Source organism: Saimiri boliviensis, chromosome 11 (genome assembly GCF_048565385.1).
Source record: "Saimiri boliviensis isolate mSaiBol1 chromosome 11, mSaiBol1.pri, whole genome shotgun sequence".
NCBI lineage: Eukaryota > Metazoa > Chordata > Mammalia > Primates > Cebidae > Saimiri > Saimiri boliviensis.
Genome location: NC_133459.1, coordinates 30,991,460 through 31,013,495, shown reverse-complemented (window position 1 = coordinate 31,013,495; position 22,036 = coordinate 30,991,460). Strand labels below are relative to the sequence as shown.

Below are 22,036 nucleotides of genomic sequence, written 5' to 3'. Positions count from 1 at the left end.
TGTCTTTTTTTTTCTTTGAGATTCACTCTGTTGCCCAGGCTGGAGTACAGTGGAGCAATCTCAGCTCACTGCAATCTCTGCCTCCCAGGTTCAAGCGATTCTCCTGCCTCAGCCTCCTGAGTAGCTAGGATTACAGGTGCCCACCACCATGCCCAGCTAATTTTTGTATTTTTAGTAGAGACAAGGTTTCACCATGAAGGCCAGGTTGGTCTCGAACTCCTGGCCTCAGGTGATCCACCTGCCTAGGCCTCCCAAAGTGCTGGGATTACACACGTGAGCCATTGCGCCTAGCCAAAGCTGTTTTAAAAGAGAGAGAGAAGAAAAGCCACTTCCCCCAAAAAGCTGTCCTTGACCTCTCCGAATCTGTTAAATAACTCTCAGAAATGCTACCCTGAGAAGCCTGTACTTCTCTTATCATCACACTCACCAAACTGCATAGAAATTACATGTTTGGTTGGCCTACTCTGGGAGGCCAGGAGCAAGTTCTATCTATATTTGAAGCAACAAGTATGGTGCCTGGCATATAGCAGCTGCTCAATGAATAACTGTTGACCTAACACATTAACTCTTGGCCAGTCATGGTGGCTCATGCCTGTAATCCTAACACTTTGGGAGGCCAAGCGAGGCAGACTGCTTGAGCCCAGGAGTTCAAGAACAACTTCGGCAACAAGGTGAAACCCCATCTCTACAAAAAATACAAAAATTAGCCAGGTATAGTAGCACACACTGCAGCCCCAGCTACTCAGGAAGCTGAGGTGGGAGGATCACTTGAGCTCAGGAGGGTGAGGCTGCAGTGAGCTGTGATCATATCACTGCACTCCAGCCTGGATAACAAAGCAAGAGCCTGTCTCAAAAAATAAACAAAACAAAACAAAACCCACAAATAAATTAAATCTCACTCAGAGTATTTTTGGCCTCCTAATTGGTCCTATTTATATCCAGCCTTATCATCTTCCATCTTCCATACTGGTATCACAAAATCTTTAAAAGTTAATGTATTGCTCCCATTCAATGACACCCTGTTGACAAAGTAAAGATTCTAAACTCTTTGATACAGCAGTCAAGAAACTTCACAAGGTTCCTTTCCCAATTTAATTGTCCCTGCTCTCTTTTATAAATTATACTCCAAACAACTCTTCCTTAAGCTCTACAGAGCTATAGAGCTTTTCAACAGGTCTATGCTCATGTTCTTCCTGTTATTTGAAATTCATCCCTTATCCCAAATCTCTGAAGAAAAGAGCTCACCTAAAATGTTGCATCTTTTCTTTTGTTTTTTGGTTTGTTTGGTTTTTTTTTTTTGAGATGGAATCTCCCTCTGTCACCTAGGCTGGAGTGCAGTGGCACGATGTTGGCTCACTGCCTCGAGGGTTCAAGTGATTCTCCTGCCTCAGCCTCCTCAGTAGCTGGGATTACAGGCGTGCACCAACATACCTGGCTAATTTTTGTATTTTTAGTAGAGACAGAGTTTCACCATGCTGGTCAGAGTGGTCTCAAACTCCTGACCTTGTGATCTGCCTGCTTCGGCCTCCCAAAATGCTAAGATTTCAGGCGTGAGCCACTGGACCTGGCCTCAAATGCTACTTCTTTTACAAAATAAAAGCAAATCACCTTCTAACAACCCATCTTCACAGCAGGACTCAAAGTTCTAAAGAATATAGTAGTGCCCTCTTATCCTCAGTTTTGGTTTCTACAGTTTCTATATACTTCTACAATTGCTGTCCAAAAATATTACATGAAAAATGCCAGAAATAAACAATTCATAAGTTTCAAACTGTGAGCCATTCGTGATGAAATTTTATAACATCCAGCTCCATTCCCTGGGTGTGAATCATCCCTTTAGCTGGCATATCCACACTGTATACTACCCACCTGTGAGTCACTTAGTAGCCCTCTCAGTAATCAGATCAATTATCAAGGTATCACAGTGTTTGTGTTCAAGAAACCCTTATTTTACTTAGTAATGGCCACAAAGTACAAGAGTAGTGATGTTGGCAATTTTGATATGCCAAAGAGAAGCTGTACTGTGCTTCCTTTAGTAAAAAGGCTAAAGTTCTCAACATAATAAGGAAAGAAAAAAATTCTGTGCTGAAGTTGCTAATATCTACAGTAGGAATCAATCTCTTTTTTTTTTTTTTGAGAAGGAATTTCAGTACTGTTGCCCAGACTGGAGTGTAATGGGCGATCTCAGCTCACTGCAACCTCCACCTCCCAGGTTCAAGCGATTCTCCTGTCTCAGCCTCCTGAGTAGCTAGGACTACAGGCATGTGCCACCACGCCTGGCTAATTTTGTAATTTTAGTAGAGATAGTGTTTCACCATGTTAGGCTGGTCTCAAACTCCTGACCTCAGGTGATCCACCTGCCTTGGCCTCACAAAGTGCTGGGATTACAGGCATAAGCCACAACCCCCATACAGGAATGAATCTTCCATGCCTGAAACTAAACAGGTTATTGTTATAATTGCCCTAGTTTATTATTAGTTATGGTTGTTAATTTCTTACTGTATCTAATTTATAAATTAAGCTTTATCAGAGGTATATATGTATAGGAAAAAATGTAACATAGATAGGATACAGTACTATTCATGGTTTCAGGCATCCACTGGGGGTCCTAGAAAGTATCCCCCCTCGGCCGGGCATGGTGGCTCATGCCTATAATCTCAGCATTTCAGGAGGCCGAGGCAGGTGGATCACCTGAAGTCAGGAGTTCAAGACCAGCCTGGCCAACATAGTGAAACCCTGTCATTTAAAAAAAAAAAAAAAGAAAGCATCCCTCCTCAGAAAAGAGTGGACCCCACAATCAAAAATCTCAAAATATACAGGAAATACAGTCCAGGAGTGAGATCCTACAGAAACAACAAACGGCAGAATCAGATCTACATAGATCTGGGTGAATTCGTGAAACGCATAACAAAATCACAATTAAATTAAAAAGAAGTGCTACTCAGGAGACTGAGGAGGGAGGATTACTTGAGTCCAGGAGTTTGAGGCTATAGTGAGTTATGACTGTCCCACTGCACTCTAGCCCAGACAACAGAGTAAAACCCTGTCTCTAAAAAGAAAGAAAAAAGGCTGGGTATGGTGACTCACCCTGTATTTTAAGAGGCTGAGGTGGGCGGATCACCTGAGGTCAGGAGTTTGAGATCAGCCTGGCCAACATAGTGAAACTCTGTCTCTACTAAAAATACAAAAAGTAGCCAGACATGGTGGCACACCTGTGATCCCAGCTACTCAGGAGGCTAAGGCAGGAGAATTGCTTAAACCCAGGAAGTGGAGGTTGCAGTGAGCTGAGATTGTGCCATTGCACTCCAGCCTGGGTGATAAGAGTGAAACTCCGCCTCAAAAAAAAGAGAGAGAGAGAGAAAAGAGGCCAGGCACGGTGGCTCAAGCCTATAATCCTAGCACTTTAGGAGGCTGAAGCGAGTAGATTACCTGAGGTCAGGAGTTCAAGAACAGCCTGATCAACATGAAGAAACCCCATCTCTACTAAAAATGCAAAATTACTCAGGTGTGGTGGCACATGCCTGTAATTCCACTACTCAGGAGGCTGAGTCAGGAGAATTGCTTGAACCTGGGAGGTGGCGGTTGCAATGAGCTGAGATCACGCCACTGTAGGCCTGGGCAACAAGAGCAAAATTCTGTCTTTAAAAAAAAAAAAAAAGAGCGAGAAAGGGAAAAAAAAAGCGAAAGGACAAATAGCCAAATCATTTTTTTAGAAGAACGAAATGGGAGGGCTGTGCTACCAGATAACAAGACTTGCTATAATATAAAGCTACTATAATTAAGCCACTTTGGTATTGGCATATGGGTCAATAAACAGACGAAGTCAACCAAACAGGGAGCCCAAAACCAAGACACACACATATTGCCTGGAACAAATAGGTGCTTGGTGAGTATATATGCAATGAATGAATAAATATGAACATTTAATTACACATGGGCACTGTGGCTCATGCCTGTAATCCCAGAACTTTGGGAGGCCAAGGTTGGCAGATCCCTTGAGCTCAGGAGTTTGAGACCAGCCTGGTCAACATGCAAAATCCCATCTCTACAAAAATACAAAAATTAACCGAGTGTGGTGACGTGCACCTGTGGTCTCAGCTACTCAGGAGGCTGAGGTGGAAAGATGGCTTGAGCCTGGGAGGCAGAGGTTGCAATGAGCCAAGCTCACACCACTGCACTCCAGCCTGAGTGCCAGAGTGAGAAGCTGTCTCAGAAAGGAAAAAAAGACAATAAGCCGGGCGTGGTGGCATGTGCCTGTAGTCCCAGCTACTCAGGAGGCTGAGGTGGGAGGATCGCTTGAGCCCAGGAGTTCTGGGCTGTAGTGCACTATGCCGATCGGGTATCCCCACTAAGTTTGGCATCAATATGGTGAACTCCCAGGAACAGGGAACCACCAGGTTGCCTAAGGAGGGGTGAACGGGCCCACGTCGGAAATGAGCAGGTCAAAACTCCCATGCTGGTAAGTAGTGGGATCGTGCCTGTGAATAGCCACTGCACCCCAGCCTGGGCAACACAGCGAGACCCCATCTCTAAAATTAAAAATAATCATAATAATAAAAAGACAACCAAATAGGAAAATGGGCAAAAAGCATGAACAGGAATTTCAATAGGAGAATACAAATTAAAATAATAGTAAGATACCATTTCTTGTCTACCTAAATTAGCAACAAAATTGAAATCTGACAAACTCAAGTGTTGACAAGGACTTAGAGCTACTGCAATTCTCCTACATATCTGGCAACTGGAAACCATTTTGGCTTTATCTAAAACAGGTGAATATGCGCATATGTCCTGACCCAATTCTACTCCTAGTATATCCTTTTGTGAAAGTTCAGCACATATGCATTAAGAGACATGTTCAAGAAAGTTCACAGCAGCAATATTTGCAATAGTCAAACCCCAGAAGCATATCAAATGCCTACCAATGAGATATCAGACAGACTAGAATACATTTATTTTAAGGAAATACAGTAAAAATAAATAAAGCTACTTGTATCAACATGGGTAAGCCTCAAGAACATGTTTAGCAAAAAAAATAAAGTCATATAATAAATACTGTATGGCTCCATCTATATAACAATATGTATGGATCCATCTATATAACAAAACTGAAACATACTATGCTTTGAACTGCGGGTAAAAAATAAAAATCATTTTTATAATTTTTTTTAGAAGAATACAGGCATGGTGGTGCATACTTATAATCTCAGCACTTTGGAAGACCAAAGTGGGAAGATCTCTTGAGACCAGGAGTTTGACATCAGCCTGGGCAAAAACAACAAGACCCTGTTTCAACAAAAATTTTCTTTTTATTAAGCCAAGAGAGGCTGGGTATGGTGTCTCATGCATGTAATCCCAGCACTTTGGGAGGCCAAGGCAGGAAGATTGCTTTGAGCTCAGGAATTCAAAACCAGCCTGAGCAACGTGGTAAAACTCCCTACCAAAAAATTAAATAGGCATGGCGGCTCACACCTCTAGTCCCAGCTACTTGGGAGGCTGAGGCTGGAGAATCACATGAGCCCAGAAAAAAAAAAAAAAAAAAGGCCAGGCATGGTGGTACTTGCCTATAGTCCTAGCTATTTGGGAGGCTGAGGTGGGAAGATAACTTGAGCCAGGAGTTCAGGGCTGCAGTGAGCTATGATCACGCCACTGCACTCCAGCCTGTGGGGAGCAGAGCTCTAGGGAGTAGAGACAGTTTGCTCCCTAGAGTATCTAAAAATATCTTCTACCTTTTCATTCCCAGCTGCCCTTCACACCTAAAAAAGCTCTGTAGTCCCAAGGTCTGTCTACTCTTCTACTTTCCTTCCTTGCTCCCCCAGTTGCCTCCATTGGCTCCAGAGACATGACAAGGCCATCTAGGAAAGAACACTCATCTCCTTTCAGTCTCTGGAATGGTGACACAAATTCTGCTATTAGTAGGTTACTCAAGCTGTAGAAACAGACTTTAACCACTGATTCTTATGCTGTAAGGCAACATGTACCCCCAGCCCCTCTTCATTTTCTCATTTGGACTCTTTTTTTTTTTTTTTTTCTTTAGGTGGAGTTTCACTCTTGTTACCCAGGCTGGAGTGCAATGGCGCGATCTCAGCTCACCGCAACCTCCGCCTCCTGGGTTCAGGCAATTCTCCTGCCTCAGCCTCCTGAATAGCTGGGATTACAGGCACGCACCACCATGCCCAGCTAATTTTTGTATTTTTAGTAGAGACGGGGTTTCACCATGTTGACCAGGATGGTCTCGATCTCTTGACCTCGTGATCCACCCGCCTCGGCCTCCCAAAGTGCTGGGATTACAAGCTTGAGCCACCGTGCCCGGCCTCATTTGGACTCTTATAACAGCCATGTGACTAGCCTCTGTGCTTCTAAAATGCATGCCTGCTCCTATCTCTCTTTCATTTAAAACCCTTCACTTGTTCCTCCTCACTGTCTCCAGAAGAGGTTAAAACTGGGAACCACTGGATCAATTTGGTCTACAGATGTACTACTGTGTTTTGTTTGTACACACGCTTAAAATAAAAACCAAAAAAACAAAAACTCTGGGTTAACTTTTTTTTTTGAGACAATCTCTCATTCTGTCATCTAGGCTGGAGTGCAGTGGTACAATCCCAGCTCACTGTAGCCCTGACCTCCTGGGCTCAGGTGATCCTCCCACCTCAGCCTCCCAGGTAGCTCAGACAACAGATACAGGCCAGCATGCCAACTAAATTTTTTTGTATTTTTTTGTAGTGACACAGTTTCTTGGGATAATATTTTAAACCTGGGAGATTTTAAAGAGAAGCTGGAAATCCAGATTATTATCTGGACTATCCTGATCAAAATGATGAAACTCTGTCTCTACCAAAATACAAAATTAGCTGGGCGTGGTGGCACATGCCTGTAGTCTCAGCTACTCAGGAGGCTGAGGCAGGTGATTATTATCTGGATTTCCAGCTTCCTGATTAGTGAAAAATCACCTGTAGCTGAATCTACAGGTTAGACAGAGTCGCTAACAGAGAGTTGGCATCTACTTCAACATGGTCCCAATCACTCTTATTTAGGCATTACATTTTTGGGTTTTAGGTTTTGTTTCATTTTTTTTTGAAACAGAGTCTTATTCTGTCGCTCAGGTTGGAGCACAGTGGTGCAATCACAGCTCACTGTAAACTCTGCTTCCCAGATTCAAAATGATCCTCAGCCTCCAAAGTAGCTGAGACTAGAGGCACGTGCCACCATGCCTGGCTAATTTTCGTACAGACAAGGTCTTGCCATGTTGACCATGATGGTCTCGAATTGCCGGGCTCAAGCAATCTGCCCGTCTCAGCCTCCCAAAGTGCTAGGATTACAGAGATGAGCCACTGCATCTGGTTTTGTTGTTGTTGCTGTTTTTTCTTTTGAGACAGTCTCGCTTTGTCGCCAAGTGCCAGCCTGGAGTGAAGTGGCGCAATCTCAGCTCACTGCAACCTCCACTTCCCAGGTTCACGCAATTCTCCTGCCTCAGCTTCCCGAGTAGGTGGGACTACAGGCACGTGCTACCACGCCCAGCTAATTTTTATATTTTGGTAGAGACGGGGTTTCACCATGTTGGCCAGGATGGTCTCAATCTATTGACCTCATGATCTGCCCGCCTCAGCCACCCGAAGTGCTGGAATTACAGGCGTGACCCACCACGCCTGGCCCTGGCTTTGTGTTATAAAAGTGTCTTGCTCTGTCCCCCAGGCTGGAATGCAGTGGCACCATCGCAGCTCACTGTAGCCTCAACCTTCCAGGCTCAAGAATCTTCCCACCTTAGCGACCCAAGTACCTGGAACTACAGGCACACGCCACCATGGCCAGCTAATTTTTAAATTTTGTTGTAGAGACAGGGCCTCCCTATGTTGCCCAGGCTGGTCTAGAACTCCTAAGCTCAAGTGATCCTCCTGCCTCCACGTGCTGAAGTGTTGCAATTACAGGCATGAGCCACCATGCCTAGCCAAAAATCTTTATCACTTACAGTGCCTGCCTTGTAACAGCAGTCAACAGGTACTTGATGAATGAGTGAATGAGTGGTGGAGAAAAATGAGATAATGAATGGCATATGGAGAACCAGCGCAAATAAGGTTAGGCAACAGTAGTGCTTCTGGTAACTCACATAGATTTCCATTTTTCGGTAGAGACCATAGTTGAGCAGCAAATTATGAGTCATGCGGATTCGGTGAGGCTTCATTGGGTGGCCTTGTCCATAATAGTAATTTCCAACATCCCCTGAAGAAGAGATAGTGACAGCTTCACTAACACAGTTAGACATACATTCCCAGGAGAACCCAAGAATTTTTACAGCAAACTCCCAGGCAAATTATTTCTGGCTCATTTCTAGTTTCCAAGATTCTCTCCTACCTTGAGAAAGGGTAACTCCAAAGAAAAAAAAAAAAGCAGGGGACCCTGGTGAGGTCAACATTTAAATCTCAGTCTAGCTCACTTTCTTCTGGAACCCACAAGCACTAGATAGCATGAGGGGTTCATTCCAAAGTCAGTGGGAAACAGCAGCCAGTGAAACGACTCACCTCACTATACCTCCAAGGAATTCCCTACCACAACAAAAAATAACCATCACTACTCAGAATTATTATTTTTATTTTTATTTTTTAGACAGAGTTTTGCTCTTGTCACCCAGCTGGAGTGCAATGGCATGATCTTGGCTCACTGCAACATCTGCTTCCCGGGTGTCTCCTGCCTCAGCCTCCCGAGTAACTGGGATTACAGATACCCACCACCATGCCTGGCTAATTTAGTTTAGTTTTTTTTTTTTTTTTTTTTTTTTTGAGAGAGAGAGTGTCTCCCTCTGTTGCCAGATGCCAGGCTGGAGTGCAGTGGCATGATCTTGGCTCACTGCAACCTCCGTCTCCTGGGTTCAAGCAATTTTCCTGCCTCAGCCTCCCGAGTAGCTGGGACTACCGGCGCACGCCACCACACCCAGTTAACTTTTGTATTTTAGTAGAGATGGGGTGTCACCATGTTGGCCAGGATGGTCTCGATCTTGTGACCTTGTGATCTGCCAGCCAAGGCCTCCCAAAGTGCTTTGGGAGGCTCACACCTGGGATTACAGGTATGAGCCACCACACCCAGGCTAATTTTTGTATCTTTAGTAGAGACGGGGTTTCACCATGTTGAGCAGGCTGCCCTCAAACTGCTGACTCAGGTGATCTGCCCGCCTCAGCCTCTCAAAGTGCTGGGATTACAGGCATGAGCCATTGCGCCTGGCCCTATTCAGAATTATTATAAACCACAGTTCACCTCTTACATGTTGTAATACTTATGGTATCAAAGCACATTCACTTCATTTTCTTTTTGGATCCTCACAGTAACATGGGTAGGACAGGGAATATTATTCTCACCTTACAGATAAGAAAAGTAAATCTTATCACAGGCCAGGCGTGGTGGCTCACGCCTGTAATCCCAGCACTTTGGGAGGCCGAGGTGGGTAGATCACTTGAGGTCAGGAGTTTGAAACCAGCCTGTCCAACATGGTGAAACCCTGTCTCTAAAAAAAAATAGAAAGAAAAGCAAAGAAAACTAAGCTTTATCACTTGCTTCATCTATAACACTAGCCTTCCAATTGGTCCCTCTACCTTCAATACACATCACCTGAGTTGTTTTCCCAATCCACAACTCTGGTAACATCTCTCCTTTGCTCAGAAAACCCTTATGGCTCCCATCCCCTACAGGATACAGAGTAAAGAATAACTTTATAATAGAGACGGGCATGGTGGCATGAGCCTGTAATCCCAGCTACTCCAGAGGCTGAGGCAGGAAAATCACTTGAGCCCAGGAGTTTGAGACCTGCCTGGGTCTCAAAAATTTAATTCTAATAACTTCAGAAGACTGGCATTCAAGGACTTTCTTTTCTTTTCTTCTTTTTTTTTTCGAGACAGATCTCAATCCGTTGACCAAGCTGGAGTGCAGCGGTGAAATCTCAGCTCACTGCAACCTCTACCTCCCGGGTTCAAGTAATTCTCCTGCCTCAGGCTCCCAAGTAGCTGGGATCATAGGCATGCACCACCATGCCTGGCTAATTTTTGTATTTTTAGTAGAAATGGGGTTTCACCTTGTTGGCCAAGCTGTTCTCAAACTCCTGACCTCAGGTGATCTGCCCGCCTCAGGCTCCCAAGTAGCTGGGATCACAGGCATGTACCACCATGCTTGGCTAATTTTTGCATTTTTAGTAGAGATGGGGTTTCACTTTGTTGGCCAGGCTGGTCTCAAACTCCTGACCTCAGGTGATCTGCCCGCCTCAGCCTCCCTAAGTGCTGGGATTACAGGTGTGAGCTACCATGCCCGGCCAGCATTCAAAGACTAAGGACTTTTTTTTTTTTGAGTCGAAGTCTCATTCTGTCACCCAGGCTGGAGTGCAGTGGTACGATCTTGGCTCCCTGTAACCTCCATCTCCCAGATTCAAGTGATTCTTCTGCCTCAGCCTCCCAAGTAGCTGAGACTACAGGTATGTGCCACCAGCTGATTTTTGTATTTTTGGTAGAGATGGGGGTCTCACCATGTTGGTCAGGCTGGTCTCAAACTCCTGACCTCGCAATCCGCCTACCTCGGCCACCCAAAGTGCTGGGATTACACCATGTTGGCCTCAAGGACTTTCTTAATCCACCTTTCCAGCTTCATCTCCTGCTACCACCCTTTCCCACAACACACATACACTCATTCTCACATACTCTCTCTCTCGCTCTCGCTCTCACTCTCGCTCTTGCTCTTACTCTCGCTCTCGCTCTTGATCTTTTTGCTCTAGACTGGAATAAGCAAACTATGCCCCTTGGGCCAAATACAACTGGCTGCCTGTTTTTGGTAAATAAAATTTTATTGGAACACAGCCATGGTCATTCATTTACATTTCCTCTATGACTGTTTTCACACTACAGTGCCAGAGCTGAGTAGTTTAGTTGCCACAGACACCAGTGCATATGGCAAAATAAAGTGTAAAATATTTACTATCTGGCCCTTTACAGAAAAAGTTTGGCAACCCATGCTCTAGACATAGCAGATTATGATCAGTATCCTGAACATGACATTCTCCTTCACATCACAGTATCCTTTGTGCAGACTGTTCCTTTGACCTGAAACGTCCTCCTTTCTCTGATGATGTTCATATTACAAAGCCCACCTAAGCTCCAAACCCTTTCTTGATCAAAATCAATGGTCTTTTCCTCTACATGCAATTTATATATAGCACTTCATTAATTTTTTTTTTTTTTTTTTCTTGAGACAGAATCTTGCTCTATCACCCAGGCTGGAGTGCAATGGCACTATCTCGGCGGCTCACTGCAACCTCCACCTCCCAGGTTCAAGCCATTCTCCTGCCTCAGCCTCCCAAGTAGCTGGAATTACATGTCTGCACCACCACATCCAGCTAATTTGTGTATTTTAGTAGAGGTGAGGTTTCACCATGTTGATTTTTGCCAGGCTAGTCTCTAACTCCTCACCTCAAGTGATCTGCCCACCTTATCTTCCCAAAGTGCTAGGATTGCTTTATATCAGAATTCTTCACATGACTATATCCACAAGGCTGGGTACCCCTTGAAGACAAGGATTAATATGCCTTGTATGTCAAAGAGGCTCAATAAAGATTCAGTTAAATGAATTGAGACTCAGAGAAGTTAAGTACCTGCTTAAGATCACATAGCTCATGGATGATCTGGGAGTCCACTCTTCTGACTCCAAATCCAGTATGCTAAAAGCTACATTGGGTTTCTCAGGTACCTATTTCAGTTTGCACTTAAGCTAGAGGGCTCGATGGGTCTACCTGGTAAAAAGTCCCTTGAACAATGTTGCAAAATCAAGTAAACTACACACCCAAAGGTCTCTCCTTAAAGGTCCATTAGGATGAGGCATGGGCCTTGATCCCTAGCAACTCCCTTGCCGATCAAGCCTGGATCCAGCCAAGGCTCAGACCTGGAGAACTGAGATATCTTACCTAGAAGGTTAAGGGAATAACTGAAGTGAGGGTAGTGAGGGTGGGGCTCTGAGACACCATCCTTTTCTTTTCATGTTTTTTGTTTGTTTGATGTTTTGTTTCTTTGTTTGTATCTGCCTTGTTGCCCAGGCTGGTTTCAAACTCCTGGCCTCAAGAGATCAGCCTTCTAAAATGCTGGGATTACGGGTGTGAGCCTCCAACAGTGCAGGCCAACCATCCTTTTCTTAACAGTTTTTAATTAGTTTGCCAATCTGTGCTGTGTGTATTCCTACACAGTGACTAACGCGATGACGGAGAGTACACAGCATGAGGGACACTGTCCACATCCTTAGAATTCCACCCTGGATCCTCTTCTCTATATAACTTCTTGGGTGACTGCATCCTTTATGACTAAATTTACTATAATTAAAATAAAGATGTATCTCTATATTTTAATTAGGTTGCCGAGAGACTTTAAAAGAAATTGTCCTTTTTATTTAGGTACTATTTTATTTTTTACTTTTATTTATTTATTTTGGAGACAAAGTCTCTCTCTGTCGCCCAGGTTAGAGTGCAATGGTACGATCTTGGCTCACTGTAACCTTTGCCTCCTGGGTTGAAGCGATTCTCCTGCCTCAGCCTCCTGAGTAGCTAGGATTACAAACGTGCGCCACCATGCCTGGCCAATTTTGTATTTTTAGTAGAGACAGGGTTTCACCATGTTGGCCAGGCTGGTCTTGAACTCCTGACCTCATGTGATCCGCCCACCTTGGCCTTCCAGTGTTGGGATTACAGGTGTGAGCCACTGCGCCTGGCCATACTTTAAACCCTTAAAGAGCTTTCCCGTCATTATTCTCATAATAGGAACGCCTATCATTTTGATTTTATAGGAGAGTAATCTGAAATGTAAGGTGACTTGCCTGTTATTACAAAGCTTCTCAATGGCAGAGCCAAATCTGAGTCCCAAACTAATGACCTCACTGCAAAACTCAGTTTTTCAAGTAAGAAATCTGTGCCCTTATCTAAAGACTGAGGTCTTTCTATTTTTTTCTTTTTTTCCTTTTTCCTTTTTTTTTTTTTTTTTTTTAAATAGAAACAGGGTTTCACCACATTGACCGGATGGTCTCGATCTCTTGACCTGGTGATCCAGTCACCTCAGCCTCCCAAAGTGCTGAGATTATAGGCGTGAGCTCCCGCGCCCAGCCGGTCTTTCTATTTTTTCCTTCTCCTTTTTTGAGACAGGGTCTTGCTTTGTTGCTTAGGCTGAGTGTAGTGGCGCCATTATGGCTTACTGCAGGCTCCACCTGGGTTCAAACCAGCCACCTGCCTCAGTCTCCCATCTCAGCCTCCTGAGTAGCTGGGATTACAGGCACGTGCCACCACACCCAGCTTATTTTTTTTTGTTTTGTTTCGTAGAGATGGGTACTCATCTCTACAGGCTGATCTTGAACTCCTGGCCTCAAGCGGTTCTTCCACCTTGGTCTCCCAAAGTAGTGGGATTACAGGCATCAGCCACTGTGCCAGACCCATTTTTTTCTTCTTTTAAACTGAGGATGTTATCATAAAACTGTGCAAAATGATATGACTACAAAATCACAGGTTCCAGCCTCCAAACGATTCTCATCACTGCCCAGCAATCCTTCCAAATTTCTTTTCCTAGCCCCCGCTTTTGCAACAGCTATTTAAATCTCCTCTCTTCAAGATTCCTACTCTACCAACTGCCCTTGCCCATGCTCAGGAAAAAGAATATTTTCTTTCCTCATCTTGAGAACTCCCTCAACTTTCTCCTTATCTTCTCCTCTTCAAACTTACCTACATTTGAACTTTTCCTTGCCATTTACCCTCGCATCACAAAGGAACTTGTTGAAGGTTAGTGTCTCTACCTGGGTTCTGGTTTCCATCTCACTTGGTCTCCTGAGGAAGCTCCATCACTACTAGTCCCTTTCCTGTATCTTCACCCTCTCCCTCTCTTCTGGCTGTTTTTCACAAAAATTATTTCAAGCTGGCCAGGTGCAGTGGCTCATGTCTGTAATCCCAGCACTTTGGGAGGGTGAGGTGGGTGGATCATAAGGTCAAGAGTTCCAGATCAGCCGGGTGCGGTGGCTCAAGCCTGTAATCCCAGCACTTTGGGAGGCCGAGGCGGGTGGATCACGAGGTCGAGAGATCGAGACCATCCTGGTCAACATGGTGAAACCCCGTCTCTACTAAAAATACAAAAAATTAGCTGGGCATGGTGGCGTGTGCCTGTAATCCCAGCTACTCAGGAGGCTGAGGCAGGAGAATTGCCTGAACCCAGGAGGTGGAGGTTGCGGTGAGCCAAGATCGCGCCATTGCACTCCGGCCTGGGTAACAAGAGCGAAACTCCGTCTCGGAAAAAAAAAAAAAAAAAAGAGTTCCAGATCAGTCTGACCAACATGGTGAAACCCCGTCCCTACCACAATACAAAAAAAATTAGCCGGATATGATGGTGCACACCTGTAGTGCCAGGTACTTGAGAGGATGAGGGAGAATCGCTCAAACCTGGGAGGCAGAGGTTGCAGTGAGCCACAGTTGCGCCACTGCACTCCAGCCTGGGTGACAGAGTGAGAGTCTGTCTAAAAAAAAAAAAAATTCCACCCTGGATACTCTTCTATGTAACTTCTTGGGTGATTGCATCCTTTATGAGTAAATTTACTATAATTAAAATTGCTATCAGCCAGGCATGGTGGCCCATGCCTGTAATCCCTGAACTTTGGGAGGTTGAGATGGGAGGATCACCTGAGTCCAGGAATTCGAGGCCAGCCTAGACAACATGGCAAGACCACATCTCTACAATAAATAAATAAAATCACTATCCATATGCTGATTGATATGGGCTGAATGTGTCCCCCAAAAGTCATGTGTTGGAAACATAATCCCCAATGCCAATGGTGTTGGGAAGTAGGGTCTTTTGAGAGGTGTTTAGGTCTCAAGGGTGCCACCATTCTCACTAATACATTAATGGCCTTATAAAAAAAAAACAAAGGGTTCAACCTTTTTTGCCTTTCCACCTTCTGTCATGTGAAGGCACTGAATTTAAAGCACCATCTTGGAAGCAGAGACCAGACACCAGATGCCAGCACCCTGATTTTAGACTTTCCAGCCTTGGACTTCTCAGCCTCCAGAACTATGAGAAATACATTTATGGGTTTTTTTTTTTTTTTTTTTTTTTTTAAGAAGGGGTTTCATGGCCAGGCGCGGTGGCTCAAGCCTGTAATCCCAGCACTTTGGGAGGCCGAGGCGGGTGGATCACGAGGTCGAGAGATCGAGACCATCCTGGTCAACGTGGTGAAACCCCGTCTCTACTAAAAATACAAAAAATTAGCTGGGCATGGTGGCGCGTGCCTGTAGTCCCAGCTACTCAGGAGGCTGAGGCAGGAGAATTGCCTGAACCCAGGAGGCGGAGGTTGCGGTGAGCCGAGATCGCGCCATTGCACTCCAGCCTGGGTAACAAGAGTGACACTCTGTCTCAAAAAAAAAATAAAAGGGGTTTCACCGTGTTGGTCAGGCTGGTCTTGAACTCCCGACCTCTGGTGATCCACCTGCCTTGGCCTCCAAAGTGCTTGGATTATAGACATGAGCCACCACGCCCGGCCTATGTTCTTTTTTTTGAGACAAGGTCTCACTCTGTCCTCCAGGCTGGAGTGCAGTGGCACAATCACGGCTCACTGTAGCGTTGACCTCCCAGGATCAAGTGATCCTCCCACCTCAGCCTTCCTACAGGAACATGCCACCACACCCAGCTAATTTTTCTACTTTTTGTAGAGTCAGGGTCTCCCTATGTTGCCCAGGCTGGTCTCAAAACTCCTGGCTTCAAGAGAACCATCCACCTCAGCCTCCGAAAGTACTGGGATTGCAGGCATAAGCCACCACATCCAGCAATTTCTGCTTTTTATAAACAGTATTCTGTTATAGCAGACTAAGAGACTGATGACTACTGGCCGGGCACTGTGGCTCACGCCTGTAATCCTAGCACTTTGGGAGGCTGAGGTGGGTGGATCACCTTAGGTCAGGAGTTCAAGACCAGCCTGGCCATCATGGTGAAACCCCCACCTTATAAAAATTAATTAATTAATTAATTAATTAAAGGCCGGGCGCGGTGGCTCAAGCCTGTAATCCCAGCACTTTGGGAGGCCGAGGCGGGTGGATCACGAGGTCGAGAGATCAAGACCATCCTGGTCAACATGGTGAAACCCCGTCTCTACTAAAAATACAAAAAAAAAAAAAAGGCCGGGCGCGGTGGCTCAAGCCTGTAATCCCAGCACTTTGGGAGGCCGAGGCGGGTGGATCACAAGGTCAAGAGATCGAGACCAACCTGGTCAACATGGTGAAACCCTGTCTCTACTAAAAATACAAAAAATTAGCTGGGCATGGTGGCGCGTGCCTGTAATCCCAGCTACTCAGGAGGCTGAGGCAGGAGAATTGCCTGAACCCAGGAGGCGGAGGTTGCGGTGAGCCGAGATCGCGCCATTGCACTCCAGCCTGGGTGACAAGAGCGAAACTCCGTCTCAAAAAAAAAAAAAAAAAGAAAGAAAAAAAAATTAATTAAATAACTAAAATAAAAAGAGACTGATGACTACCAAAAATTTTCTATCTCTTTTTTTTGCGACAGAATCTTGCTCTGTCACCCAGGGTGGAGTACAGTGGTGCGATCTCGGCTCACTGCAACCTCCGCCTCTTGGGTTCAAGTGATTCTCCTGCCGCAGCCTCCCCAGTAGCTGGGATTACAGGAATGAGCCACTGTGCCCAGCCAAAATTTCTGTCTTCCAAACTGTCTACTGGATGCCTCTATTTGGATGTCCCCTAAACATCTTAACAGTTATCAATAGCTATTTCTAAAAAAACAAAAAACAATGGCTTAGGCCTGTAATCCCAGCACTTTGGGAGGCCGAGGTGGCAGGATTGCTTGAGGCCAGGCCCAGGAGTTCAAGACTAGCCTGGGCAATATATTGAGACCCTGTCTCTAGAAATTAAAAAAAAAAAAGTTATCAACTGACATGGCATTCTCCAAACCTCTAAACACTCACTATCAAATTGTCCATACCAGAGGCTGGGCACTGTGGCTCATGCCTATAATCTTAGTACTTTGGGAGGCTGAGGCAGGCAGACCACTGGAGGTCAGGAGTTTGGTCAATATGGTAAAACCCCATCTGTAATAAAAATATAAAATTAGCCAGGCATGGTGGTGTACACCTGTAATTCCAGCAACTCAGGAGGCTGAAGCAAGAGAATCCCTTGAATCCAAGAGGTGGAGGATGCAGTTGCAGTGAGCCAAGATCATGTTTCTGTACTCTAGCCTGAGTGACAAAGCTAGATTCCATATCAAAAAAAAAAAAAAAAATTGCTCACACCAGGAACTTGGGATCCATGTCTTACCCCTACAGTCATGAACTTCTTTTTTTGTTTTTGTTTTTTTGAGACAGAGTCTTGCTCTGTCACCCAGGCTGGAGTGCAGTGGCGTGATACTGGCTCACTACAACCTTTGCCTCCCAGATTGAAGCGATTCTCCTGCCTCAGCCTCCTGAGTAGCTGAGATTACAGGCATGTGCCACCATGCCCAGCTAATTTTTGGTTTTTTTTGTTGTTGTTTTTTTTTTGAGACGGAGTTTCGCTCTTGTTACCCAGGCTGGAGTGCAATGGCGCGATCTCGGCTCACCGCAACCTCCGCCTCCTGGGCTCAGGCAATTCTCCTGCCTCAGCCTCCTAAGTAGCTGGGATTACAGGCACGTGCCACCACGCCCAGCTAGTTTTTTCTATTTTTAGTAGAGACGGGGTTTCACCATGTTGACCAGGATGGTTTCGATCTCTCGACCTCGTGATCCACCCGCCTCGGCCTCCCAAAGTGATGGGATTACAGGCTTGAGCCACCGCGCCTGGCTAATTTTTGTATTTTTAGTAGAGACGGGGTTTCACCATGTTGGCCAGGCTGGTCTTGAACTCCTGACCTCATGATCCGCCTGCCTCAGCCTCCCAAAGTGCTGGGATTACAGATGTGAGCCACCTCAGCCAGCCTAATTTTTGTATTTTTAGTAGAGATGGGGTTTCACTCCGTTGGTCAGGCTGGTCTTGAACTCCTGGCCTCAAGTGATCTGCCTGCCTCGGCCTCCCAAAGTACTGGGATTACAGGAGTGAGCCAGTACACCTGGCCCCCATGACTTTAATTTCTAAGGTATAAACCTGATGATGTCACTAACCTGCATCAAACTTCAATCATTCACAAGTGCCCTCAATAAAGTTGAACTTCCTTGGGACAGCATGCCCAGCCCTTCATGGTCTGGTCCCTATTTACTGTTTTTTTTTTGTTTGTTTTTTTGTTTTTTTGTTTTTTTTTTTTTTGCGACAGAGTTTCACTTTTGTCACCTAGGCTGAAGTGCAATGGCTTCATCTCTGCTCACTGCAAACTCTGCCTCCCAGGTTCTAAGGGATTCTCCTGCCTCAGGCTCCAGAGTAGCTGGGATTACAGGCACACACCACCATGCCTGGCTTGTCCCTATTTATTTCTGCAGCCTCATTATTTGCAACCCTTCCCTCATCCCTGCTCCCCACCTTCTACACTAGGCCCCCAAATCTATGCTTCAGCCATACTGTTACAAATGCCTATCTTTCTTCCTCTTTCTTTCTTTGAGACAGAGTCTCCCTCTTTTTTTTTTTTTTTCTTTTTTTTTTTTGAGACAGAGCCTCCCTCTGTCGCCCAGGCTGAAGTCCAGTAGCCTGATCTCACCTCACTGCAACCTCCACCTCCTGGGTTCAAGCGATTCTCCTGCCTCAGCCTTCCAAGTAGCTGGGATTACAGGCACGCGCCACCACCACTGGCTACTTTTTATATTTTTGTAGAGGCAGGGTTTTGTCATGTTGGCCAGACTCGCCTTGGCCTCCCAAAGTGCTGGGATTACAGGCATGAGCCACCATGTCCAGCCAAATGATTGTTTTTCAAAGGTGTTATCTTCTTTCTTGTCTCTGAACTTGCTGTTATCTTTGCCTTCCCTGCGCCTGGCTAAGAACTCCTGTTTTTCAGGACCTAACTGAGATTGTCCTGAGATGTCCCCTCCTTCGCTGACTCCTCTGGTGGAAGTTCGGTGCCTCTACTCTGTGTTCCCCTAACACTCTGAACTCTGGCACGGAGCGAACTTCGGTCACTGGGAAAGGTGACCCGATCATCCCCACGGCCCCAGGCCCTCAACACTTTCTCGAACACAGTAACCAGCTTGAGAGATCAAGTGGGAAGTGTGTTTTAACAGGTTGCATCCTTCTCCTTGCAACCCCAGGCGCCCCAACGTCACAGCAGCAACCGCAGGCCCCGCTCAGAGGCTGGGGGAGGGGAGGCGGGCGACCAGTCAGAAAAGATGAGGAAGGGACGGGGCAGGGAAGACCTTTGGGTTCCCGGCAGGAAAATGTATCCTTGCAGCCGTCTGCACCAGATCCAGCCTCCCCGCTCGGACGCAGCCTCCCCTCTAGGAGTCCCACTCAAACTCTCCACATCAGACTTCCTCACAATCTCTCCACCAAGATTACCTCAGGCTTCCCCCACGCGATCCCCTCTTGGTCTCAGCCTCGATCTCCTTTTCTCGCAGCCTCCTCCCTCAGCCTCGACTTCCCCTCGCAGCCTCCTCTCCGAGCCTCTCCCCAGCGCCTCAGCCTCCCGCAGCCTCCCCTCAGCGCTCCAGCCTCAGCCTCCAGGTCCGGGGTCCGGCCCGGCCCGGCCCCGCCCCCGCCGCGAGGACAGTGCTCACCGTCGTAGTAGTAACAGACTTTCCTCCGGGTGCCCTGCGTCTGCGCCATCTTGCTCGCCTCCCGTCCCTCCCGTCAGTCGGTCCGTCAGCCCTCCCGCCCGCGGCTCCGCTCAGCGTCCGACCCAGGGGGGAGGGGGCGGGTCTCCGGCCCGCCCCGCCCGTCCCCTCCTGGGCTCACCTATAGCCGCGCAGCCCGGGCACCGCTCCAGCCAATCAGCTTCCGCAGACACGGGCCCGGAACTCGGCAGGGGGCAAGGGCAGCCTGGAGAGGCGGCCGAGGGCCCCCTGGGCCTGTACCAAGGTCTGCGACAGATGGGTGGGGAGCCGCCCGGGGACCGTACCATCACTCCCGGGGGAGGAAAGCAGCTTGGTAAACTTAGGCCCACCTCGTCGTGGGAAACGTTCTTGGAGATCCGAGGCCAACTTTCTGATTTTACGGAGAATAAACCGAGGCCTACAGGGGAAAAGTGACTTGCACAAGGTCACTCCGCCAATAAAAGGGCTGAACCTGGGTTAGAAAGCGAGTTTGTGACCGCAAAGGAGGGCTACAAGACAAATAATTAAAAATTAAAAAGAGCCGGGCACGGTGGCTCAAGCCTGTAATCCCAGCACTTTGGGAGGCTGAGGCGGGTGGATCACGAGGTCAAGAGATCGAGACCATCCTGGTCAACATGGTGAAATCCCGTCTCTACTAAAAATACAAAAAACTAGCTGGGCATGGTGGCGCGTGCCTGTAACCCCAGCTACTCAAGGAGGCTGAGGCAGGAGAATTGCCTGAGCCCAGGAGGCGGAGGTTGCGGTGAGCCGAGATCGCGCCATTGCACTCCAGCCTGGGTAACAAGGGCGAAACTCCGTCTCAAAAAAAAAAAAAAAAAAAAAAATTAAAAAGAAAAGCAACACGCGGGTTTGGAGAGGGAGAAACTGACAAGAAAGGGAAAGAAAACTAATGTTTTTTCGAGGGGCTGCTGTGAGCGAAGTACTGTGCGACAGCTTTACCAATGTTATTTCAGTTATTCCTCAAAACAGCTCTTGGCCAAGTGTTTTTACTTCCATTTTACAGGTTAGGATAAAGAAGTTCGGACTTCTGTGAATTACTCAAAGTTACACAAAGTAATTAAATTCAATTTTTCAATTGTTCAAGGTTTTTTGAATGCCTTCTTTGCACCAGAGGCTCTGTAACAAAGCGACAGAACCCAGCCTTTCTGACTCCAAAACCTACCCTTGTGATTCAGTCACCCAGGATGACTAAGTAGGAGTCTCTTTAGACAGGAGAAAATGAGATTATCCCATGATAGGAGGGCAGGTTTCTCAGCTTGGAAACTAATGACATTTTGAGCCGTGTAATTCATTGTTATAGGACACTGTTCTGTGCATTATAGGAAGTCTACCAGCATCCCTGGCCTCTACCCACTGGATGCCAGTAGCACCCTCCCCACAGGCTGTGACAACCAAAATTGTCTCCAGACATTGCCAAGTACTGTGCAATAGCTTTACCATTGGGTTAGGGGGAAAATTATCGGGGTGTAAGAGAGTGTAAAATTGACCCCAACTCTCCTATTGAGAACCACTCCACCAGATCATTAATTATCAACTGACCATCATTGAAAACTGAAAGACCAGGGCTGGGCAAGGTGGCTCACACCTGTGATCCCAGCACTTTTGGAGGCTGAGACAGGTGGATCACGAGGTCAAGAGATCTAGAGTATTGGCCCGTGCGGTGGCTCACGCCTATAATCCTAGCAGTTTGGGAGGCCGAGGTGGGTGGATCACCTGAGGTCAGGAGTTCAAGACCAGCCTGGCCATCATGGAGAAACCCCATCTTTTAAAAAAAAAAAAAGAGAGAGAGAGAGAGAGAGAGATCTAGAGTATCCTGGCCAACATGATGAAATCCTGTCTCTACTAAAAATACAAAAATTAGCTGGGCGTGGTGGTACACCCTGTAGTCCCAGCTACTTAGGAGGCTGAGGCAGAGGAATCGCTTTAAGCCGCGAGGCGGAGGTTGCAGTGAGCTGAGATCACCCCACTGCACTCCAGCCTGGCAACAGTGAGACTCTGTCTCAAAAAAAAAAAGCCGGGCGGTGGCTCACGCCTGTAATCCCAACACTTTGGGAGGCCGAGGCGGGTGGATCACGAGGTCAGGAGATTGAGACCATCCTGGTCAACATGGTGAAACCTCGTCTCTACTAAAATTACAAAAAATTAGCTGGGCATGGTGGCACGTGCCTGTAATCCCAACTACTCAGGAGGCTGAGACAGGAGAATTGCCTGAACCCAGGAGGCGGAGGTTACAGTGAGCCGAGATCGCGCCATTGCACTCCAGCCTGGGTAACAAGAGCGAAACTCCGTCTCAAACAAAAACAAAAACAAAAACAAAAAATGC

General features: G+C 46.5%; 1 protein-coding gene across 2 annotated transcripts in view; it reads right to left on the bottom strand.

Annotated features, from left to right (window-relative positions):
- Positions 1-19,920, bottom strand: part of HDAC1 (histone deacetylase 1) — a 46,923-nt gene extending 27,003 nt beyond the window's left edge. Inside the window, exons 1-2 of one of the 2 annotated variants that reach the window (XM_010348133.3) lie at positions 19,657-19,920; positions 8,105-8,217 (exon numbers count right to left, since the gene is read on the bottom strand). In XM_010348133.3, the coding sequence (XP_010346435.2) occupies positions 8,105-8,217; positions 19,657-19,705 (162 nt within the window). In that variant the 5' untranslated portion in view covers positions 19,706-19,920. Of the gene's footprint in view, positions 1-8,104; positions 8,218-9,347; positions 10,081-19,656 lie in introns of those variants that run through there. The other variant, XM_074380455.1, reaches the window with a different exon arrangement.
- Between the last annotated feature and the right edge of the window lie 2,116 nt (positions 19,921-22,036).